This window comes from Medicago sativa, chromosome 4 (genome assembly GCF_051527215.1).
Source record: "Medicago sativa cultivar Bolivia chromosome 4, Bolivia_mono, whole genome shotgun sequence".
NCBI classification, from domain to species: Eukaryota; Viridiplantae; Streptophyta; class Magnoliopsida; order Fabales; family Fabaceae; genus Medicago; species Medicago sativa.
In genome coordinates this window covers 10,307,630-10,316,879 of record NC_140752.1, presented here as the reverse complement: position 1 = coordinate 10,316,879, position 9,250 = coordinate 10,307,630, and the positions used below count along the sequence as shown (strand labels likewise).

Genomic DNA, 9,250 nt, shown 5'->3' with positions numbered 1-9,250 from the left:
ACTACGGAGTGATTGTTTTGTTCTTAGGGTTAGCGATTTGAAGAAGGATATGAATGGCACCATAGCTGAAAAGTCAAAAAATCCGAATTTGCACAAATCTTCTAAAAGATGAAAAACCTTGTTTCTCCGCGTCATTATTAATTAACACAAATTAACATAACATCTCTCTCAAAAATATACTATAAATTATCAAACCGACATTATTAATTAACACAAATTAATATAACATCTCTCTCAAAAATATACTAACATAGTTAACACATAAAACAAAAATAAATCAAAACTTTCACATTTTTAATGTACTTTATTTATGAAAGACTAAACATTGAGTAACATTTAGCAGATTTTAAGGAAAGACAGAAAACTAAAGTGAATTGTGATGTTACAATTTTGAGTAACTATTACCGTTATTTAATTTTTTAAATATATTTTGAGTAACTAGAGTGTTCCTCCTTTCTATTTTTGTTGTCCCAAACCCAAAGGTATGTAGGAGCGTGGTCGGTACTTGGTACTATAGAAGGTTTAAACTTTGCTTTTTTGATTCTCTTACATTGTTGTTGTTTGTTTCTGTTTTATGGGTTTTGTTTACAGTGAAGGGTACAAGAAGTACAATGTCGGTGAAAATCAAAGTAGGAGGTGTTGAACTAGGAACAAGAACTATGGTACACAGTAAATGGGCTATTTTGCTTTGTTTGGCTAGCTTCTGTGCTGGAATGTTCTTCACTAATAGGTACCTTTTTTGCTTATTGATTTCTCTATTTCACTATCAAGTTTTAATTTTTATTTTTTCCTAGTTATGATGATCACTGTGAGTAACTGAGAGTCTAGGTTGTATTGGGTTTGAACCTAAATGGTTTTAAAGGATATTGTAGAGATTCACAACTACTTATTCTTCCACATTGAATTATTATATTATTGATTTAGCATAATTCTTTTGCCCCCAAGAATTGGCATGGTGATTTAGCATATTATTGTTTTCAATATTATTATTTTGAACCTAAGTGGTGGCTGTTTAATTATGAATTAGTTTCATTTTTTGAACTGCATTGCCATGAGCTATATTGCTTGTGCATTGAACTCTTATCGCTATTATTTATATTGTTTGCTATCACTTTATTTTATATTATTTTGATAATCATATTAGAATTGTTTGTTTAAAATGAGCAAGGACAAGGATTTACGCTCCCCAAAAAATTGTTGAACAAAATTAGAAAGATTCGTGAAAATTTGGATATTAATCATGAAGCTTTCAAGTGAATAAATACATTATTATGAGCTTAATTGAATGAAAGCTTTTTTTCCATATACCATGAACTTTTGTTCATCTCGCCTTGATTTTGGTCATGCGAGTTATTCACTTGTAAAGCAGGGTTTCTATATCTAGTGTTGATTATATCATTATCTGCTAGTATAATATGAAATCGAAGCTAGTTTCCCCCCGATTTCTTCTACATCTATTACATTGATATCTCAAATGAGCTAAAATTTATAATATGTGTAATGCTAACTTTAAATTCTGAATCAGGATGTGGTTGATGTCTGAATATAAAGAAATTTCAAGGACATCTAGAGAGATAGAACAAATAAAATTAAACTCAGATGGTTGTAATCTTAATCTAGTAAGTGTATTAGTCAAATTTCAACTCATGTCGTATTTTTGCTATGCATTTCTCTCTCATCCCATGATAGAATTTTATTTAGCTCCTCTTGGAATATACAACAATCTTATAAGTTTTGTTCCAATGTGGTGTAAGAAAACAAGAATATATTTTATTTGATGTATAGTTCTACACTTTTTTTGCTCTTTTTTATTAGTTTGTCACAATTAACTGCATCTTTTGTTATTTACAAATGTGGTCATGACATTTTTTTCTCTATGTTTCTTCCATTGCTCCAAAGGTTGTAAAGCCTAGCTCCAATTACAGTAAAGTAGAAGTTTCAAATACCCATGATGTTATCAAGTAAGTCATACCAATGGTTGTTTGCATTGAATCTATTTATATTTGTATCAAATAACTTTAATTCTAAAACCATTATTGTACATAAACTGTAGGAATTCGAGTAAGACTATCTTCTTTGGAGCTGAATCTTAAATTTGCTTTGATAGCTCATGCATATATTTATGGTCAATGGCTCTGTATCAGGAAAACTAGAGAGAGTTGAATCAACTCCAAGGAAAAAATGTTTCATTGTTATAGGGATCAATACAGCTTTTAGTAGCAGGAGACGAAGAGATTCTATTCGAGGAACTTGGATGCCACAAGGTGGTTCAATGATATTTCAGTGTATCCTTGTTTTTTCTCTTCACTTTTTGATTCTATGTACCTAATGCATCTGACATGTGGTTTGAAATAAACAATCCATCAGCTGAGGATAGAAAGAAGCTGGAGGAAGAAAAGGGCATAATCATACGTTTTGTTATAGGTCACAGGTCAGATTCAATGTCCCATGATATTCACCGTCTTTTTTAGCATAATTACATATTTATGATTATTCTATTGCAGTTAAGTTCTCATGTGATTTGCTCATCAATACTTTGTTTGTGGCCTTATCATCAAATTATTTTAACTGATAATTGATAGCTGATATTCTCTCATTCTGATGCGAAGTTGATTTGTATATCTATTTTTTTTTATTTAGATGATCTTTAAATAATTATTGGCAAGGTCGATGACATAAAGTCATTAAAACCTTGGGGCTAACATCGATGATGAATTCCTACTGGTTGGTTAAATTCATAATTCTTTGTGGTGTTAGAAGTAATTGACTGTCCATATTTAGTTCACCTTTTTGTCTATAGTTCTACATCAGGTGGAATTCTTGACAAAGCTATTGAGGCAGAAGAAAAACTTCATGCTGACTTTTTGAGGCTGGTGATCTTTCTCTCCTGTTATTTTTCATTGAAATATATTTTTTATTCTATGTTCTGTGTATTTTGTACTTTTTTTTATATGAAAATAAGTACATCCATGTTTGAACAGAACCATGTCGAAGGATATTTGGAACTATCAGCTAAGACGAAAACCTACTTTTCAACTGTTGTTGCCTTGTGGGATGCAGAATTTTATGTCAAAGTTGATGATGATGTTCATGTTAATTTAGGTACATTGCAAGATTCTTCTGTGTTTACAGTTTGTTTTGTTTGATAAAATTCTTACTTGCTCCTTATATGTATGCAAGAAAATTACTTTACATTGTTTTATAAAAGATCAAATAAAATAGTTAAATTTATTACAACTGTTAAGTAAAAAATGCACCTTCTTACTTGTATGATTGAATGATTGACGCTTCTAATTCTAAAAATGAAAGGGAACCATTTACTTACTTGTATGGTCATTATTAGTATGAATGGATAGAAGAATGAAAGGTATAAAATGAATTAAATTCTTATTTGGTATAGGTTTATTCGACCACCTTCTTTAGAAAATTCATAATAGATGTCACTATTCAACTAGTGCAAGTTTGTGTAGATTCTGTGGTATGGCTTTGTCACAAAGCAACCATAATTGTTGATCAATATGAACATCCATCATTAACACATTGTGCTGTTTATTTTTTAAATCTCAGCAACACTTGGATCGACTCTGTCTATGCACCGTCTGAAACCTCGTGTGTATGTTGGGTGCATGAAGTCTGGTCCTGTTCTTTCGCAGAAGTAAGAAAATCTAAATTGTGTACTTTTCCAGTATGTTTAATATTATTTCTTAGTGTAACTGTCTCGCCGCAGGGGAGTGAAGTACCATGAACCAGAATACTGGAAGTTTGGTGAGGTTGGAAACAAGTACTTTCGTCATGCTACCGGACAATTATATGCCATTTCACAAGATTTGGCAACTTATATATCAGTAAATCAGTAAGTTTTGTTTTAGTTGCATAGAAATTGAGATATTAGTGAAATTGATATTTTACTTATAAACAATTCCTAATAATTTTGTGGATTTTCATATGGCGTTCTTTACTCGATCATTATTAATGAGTAAAGCAGTCATTATTAATTGAATGATTTTTCTGACTAATTTGGCACACAATATGTAATTTTTTAATAGATTAATAACAGTTTGATTTTATAATGTTAGGGATGTGCTGCATAAATATGCGAATGAAGATGTTTCATTGGGATCATGGTTCATAGGCTTAAATGTGGAGCATGTTGATGATAAGAGAATGTGTTGTGGTACACCCCCTGGTATGTTCTTTTGATTCTCATCACAATATACTCGCTCTGGTCACATTTATAAGCAACTTTTGCGTTAAAAGAAAAACAATGTGACACCATCGATCTAGTACCTCTTCAGAAACATTAAAACTGAACAACTAATGAAAAACTTTGCATAGATTTTCATTTTCGAGAGTTCTAGCAGACATCATAACATATATATGTTAAAATTGAATTCATTATTAATAACTAATTTTGGAATTTTATTTAATAGTAGTATGTTACTCTTGTGCAGATTGTGAGTGGAAGGCGCTGGCAGGTGATATATGTGTTGCTTCATTTGATTGGAGATGTAGCGGGATTTGCAATCCTGTTGAGAGGATGAAGTATGTCCACCAGCGTTGTGGAGAAGCTAAAAATGCATTGCGGACCGCAACTTTCTGATACATCGCAACTCACAACTCATCGTAAAAGATTAACATATGAAAGTAGTAGGACACTTGCTGCTTAAAAGACCTTCTTTTTCCAAACTGAGGAGAATGAGGTAACCCCGCCGAAGATAATGAACAAAGTAGAAGAGTAGAGTAACAACCAACCCATTCTTTTGTTACGCGGTCGGAGCACTTTCTATTCTAGTTCTCGGCCGTGTTAACATTTTGTAATAATCTGTTTTATTATGTCCAACTTCTTTTTTGATAACTTATATCCAACTTATTTGTCTTATCTTTAAAATTTTAATATAATTTTAGTTGTTTCTCATGATTGTGTTGAATATCGAAGTTGGCAGAGCAATAAACATAAAGTTTGGAAAATTGTTTACTTCATAAATGAGATGTTTACATGCTTACACACAATATGAAATTCACCAAAAAATATCAACTACTAAGATTTTACTAGGATTGTTATATTGCCATATTGGTCAACTAAAATAGAAAAATGAGAAACAAAAAAAGCTACAACTCTGAGACTTATTCAAATTCGAAGGCAAACTCTCATCGTTCTCTAACACTCCTTCGTGAGATTTGTATTGGACATTGAAGCTTTAGCTATCTTGATTTAGGAGTGCTTTAGCCATTGACTCATTGTGTTAGCAAATTGCACTTCAGTTGAGCAATGATGAACTTCATGATAGCAAGATCTGTCATCTCAAATAAATTTTGCAATTCCATTTTAAATTTTGTCAGGTATTGTAATGTAAATTACATCCTGCATGAGCATGTTATCAACATAAAGTAACACAAATATATGATGCAAATTGTTAAGAATATTATTTTCATTCGTATTATTTTTTTAGATTTTCAAATATAAGCTTTCTGACGTAGTTTTTCTGGTTTAAATTGCATTCACTATAAAAGATATATATTTTTTAATAATTTATTTATTGTTGTGAAAGTGACTCAAAATTGGAGAAATTGAAGTTTGCTGAAGCTATCAAAATCGGAGTACGATTTGAGAAATCGGAGCACGGTCTTTTTTGGAGCAGAATTGGCACTTTCATTCGTAAAAAGTTGGAGCACGATTTGACAAAATCGGAGTACGATTTTGCACAGAGTCATAAAAATAAAACATATTTTTTGGGCCTGATTTTGTTCCAATTTATGAGGGGTTCTTTTACTATAAATATAGGCTTTGTATCAGAGTAAATCTTTAGATAGAGGGGGCTGAAACAAGGGTTTAGAAAGGCAACAACAAAACTAGGGTTTGTATAGAGTTTGTCCCTTGGGAACAAACACTAGGGTTTGAGTGTTGATTCACCTTGGGAAACCCTATTAGGATTGAGTCTCTTGGTTACGGGAAGAGATTGGGACTTTGGGTAGAATTAGGCGGGAGACTTATTCTTGTAACCCATTGATATCTCTTTTGTAAAGTTACTCATCATTATAGTGAAACGGAGGGCTGTTCTCTCCCCAAGACTAGGTCAATTTGGACCGAACTGGGTCAACAAATTCTTTTGTGTTCTCTCTTTCTTTCTCTCGCTGTTTTCTACTTTTGGCTTGTGTTATAATTGTTCCATTCACTTTGTTTTTTGGTTGCTTGATTATCACTTTGCTCCACACATCAAGTTTGTTATTGGTGTGCTTTCTCATCGAATTCGCAACATTTATCAATATACTTTTTTAGGAGAGAATTTAGTTATAAAATTCATTGAAGTTTTTGGTTACAATGTTATCAACTGCTATTTTTATTTGAATTGAGAGTCAAATATAGGTTTAATCTCTATCAAAATTATGTACACTTCTTTATCTTCTATTTCACTTATATCAAACAATAGATTAAATCTACTATATTTCTCACCTATTTCTCTATTTTTATACTCTCTCTCACCTATTTCTCTCTTCACACTTTCTTCCCCTCGAAGAAACATAGTCCAGATGTAAAATTTTAACCATTAGATTATGAACTTTACCCCATCGGTTCCAAATTATAAATCATTTTAGGAAAAAAATTGCCACATATTATAAGTCGTTTTACGATATTAATTAAACATGTATCAAGCATGAAATCATGTCGTGTTTCATAAAATCTGGCACAATCTCATGAGGATATTTCAATACTTATCCTTTAATTGTTTTTATCTTTCAAAAAAGAAAACACAAAATTGTTCACAAGAATATACATTTTTGTCATCCTAAAAAAGGGATAAATTATTGTACCAAAGCGGTTTGAAGAATAACGACCCTTTCAATTGAAAGAAGGAGAGTGCTACTCATGCCAAACACTTTCAATTGAAAGACCGCACTTGCACTAAATCAAGAAATTGTAATATTCTCTTTGTGAGAAAATATATGTACATTATCACAGATTTTGTAACATATCACTGTTGTAAGTTGTAACTCCTCAAAGTGCTAAGTTGTAGCTGAACTTTGGGAAGACATGAGACTCAACTGAGTCAGATCTTTGTAGGTAAAAATCTAAGGTTTTATCGGATAACAAATATATATTGTAATGTTTGAAATGGGGTCAAATTATAGTAGGTAAAGTCTTCAAGGATATTGCGGCAAAATTAAAGGGGAGAACTTTAGATAGCTGCCAAGTTTAAAGTGAACCATTATAAGACCACTTGTGTATTTTTATTTCTTTGTTCACATTTCTCTTAGAAGATGTTTTGTTTTAACTAAATATGTTTTCATAGAACACGGAAAATATTTCAAATACACCACAATTAAATCCTCCTCTTTTGATTTTCTCATCTTCAACAACAAGTTTAAACGGTTACTTGAAGCGGATCAATTATACAACAAAAGGTATTAGAGGGCCAATGTAAAAATCTATTTTGTCGGATATTTATCTAACTTTACACGTTCAACCACTTACATACAAGTTACCTCATTCCCAATTTCCCATCAAAGATGAATCTATTTGGTGAAGCCACATTGCCTCCTTCAATACATGTTTAATGATTTTAGTAAACATTGGCAAAATAGTTCCCGAATGATTTAACTAATTTGCAAAAGTGCTATTATTTGAATATATATTATGCAGAAAAATGCATGAATAGTACTCTTGGGCATGCATGCATATTTATAGATAAAGAAATGGAATTTAATAGCACAAAATAGCAAAGCCTTGCCATGGCTAAATCACTATCAACATGTGGACTGAATACATCAATGGTGGACAAAGACATTTAATTGATCATTAAGAAAAAGACATGCAATTGAAAGTGATATATCCGTTCAAAAAAATTGAAAATGATATATCCTTTATCAACTGAGTTGGTATAGTCATGTTATATATCCAAATTATATGAACTGTGGGGCAAAAATGTTTCGAAAAACACACACAAATGTGGATGTAAAGCAAGTTTGTGGGATTATATATCATTTCTCATACATAATGTCTACCGTCTTTGTCATCAATTAATATTTGTAGAGGAATTTCGTTGATAATCCTTAGTTAAATATTCCTTTCACACTACAATTTTTTCTATCTACAAAACTCAATAGATAATGTTGAAGAGATTTGAGTTCAGTTCCATTCAAATCAACTTAATGTAGATTTACAAATTATGTACTACTAGAAGTATTTTGTTTGCTAAAAAATGCTAATACATTTTTATAGATAAATAATTAGGCTTCTAATATTGTTATGGTGAACTTAAGAAATGAAAGAGTGAAAATGTTTTTACACTAGATTAATTAAACCACGCATATCAAAACATACATTTATCATTTAGGAAATTCTACGGTGCAGTCACCCAAATGACTTTTCCAATAAAGTCAAATCTTTTAAATCAGTTTGTTCAAAAACCGATTTTAAAAGTCTAAATAAAATATGGAATTTATTAAAGGACCAACAGGGAAGTGTATTTTACAACCCTTTATTTTATGTCCAAATTATCAAGATATTACACTAGTTAAAGCGCAAATTAGATGGTGTGATACAACGGCTGAATATTTTTTAGACAAATATTTATATGAAAGCCATGAAAATATAGATCATTTTTTATATAATGAATATAAAGGATTAGCTCAAGATTTAAGGAATAAACTTAAAGAAATAGCTAGATGAGTGAAGAAAATAATACACTCACAACCAGAGTTAAAGCTTTGCTTGACGAAACCAAGAAATTAAATGAGAGATTTGAAAGACAAATTTCTTTTCTTGAAACTTTACCTCAAATCTATAAACAAAATAATTTGTTTACAAAAGATTACGAGCAAGGTTTAGAAAGACCCCATGAAACTTGGGTAAATATGGAAAAAGATTTTCCGTGCTACAACAAAAATGAGAATCAGAAATATCCTCATATATATCATTCTTTTAATCCTCAGTTAAACAATATAACTGATATGATTAATTATATCATAAAAAATTGTTGTTGTAAGCAAAATCATTCTCCTCAACTAAAAGAAGGGGGGAAGAATAAGGAAAAAATCGAAACATCTTTATTCACTAACTATAAAAAATGAGTATAGAAGAAAACATAGAGTATCAACTCGAAAAACTAGATCAACTTATGGCTACCCTAGACATAAGTGAAAAAGATTCCATTAAGGAAGAACCTGAACCTAAAGATCTAAAAGATTTTGTCTACGACTTTAGTTCTGATGATGAATCAAAAGACGATGGAAATTTCGTTAAAATAGAACA

At 31.0% G+C, this 9,250-nt stretch overlaps 1 protein-coding gene across 4 annotated transcripts; it reads left to right on the top strand.

Moving 5' to 3' along the window:
* Positions 1–366: 366 nt before the first annotated feature.
* LOC146926198 (putative beta-1,3-galactosyltransferase 2) lies at positions 367–4,915 on the top strand. Of its 4 annotated transcripts, XM_085758571.1 has the most exons (12): positions 367–482; positions 592–730; positions 1,526–1,619; positions 1,900–1,961; positions 2,145–2,264; positions 2,368–2,431; positions 2,801–2,873; positions 2,982–3,102; positions 3,568–3,655; positions 3,728–3,853; positions 4,077–4,186; positions 4,452–4,915. In XM_085758571.1, the coding sequence occupies exons 4-12, from the start codon at positions 1,949–1,951 to the stop codon at positions 4,598–4,600; spliced, it is 864 nt and encodes a 287-aa protein (XP_085614697.1). In that variant the 5' UTR covers positions 367–482; positions 592–730; positions 1,526–1,619; positions 1,900–1,948; the 3' UTR covers positions 4,601–4,915. The 4 variants fall into 4 exon arrangements, with proteins under 4 accessions (XP_085614697.1, XP_085614698.1, XP_085614696.1 ...); XM_085758572.1 differs by lacking the exons at positions 367–482; positions 1,526–1,619 and having other exon boundaries at positions 632–730; XM_085758570.1 differs by lacking the exons at positions 367–482; positions 1,526–1,619 and having other exon boundaries at positions 677–730; positions 2,054–2,264.
* Positions 4,916–9,250: the final 4,335 nt, after the last annotated feature.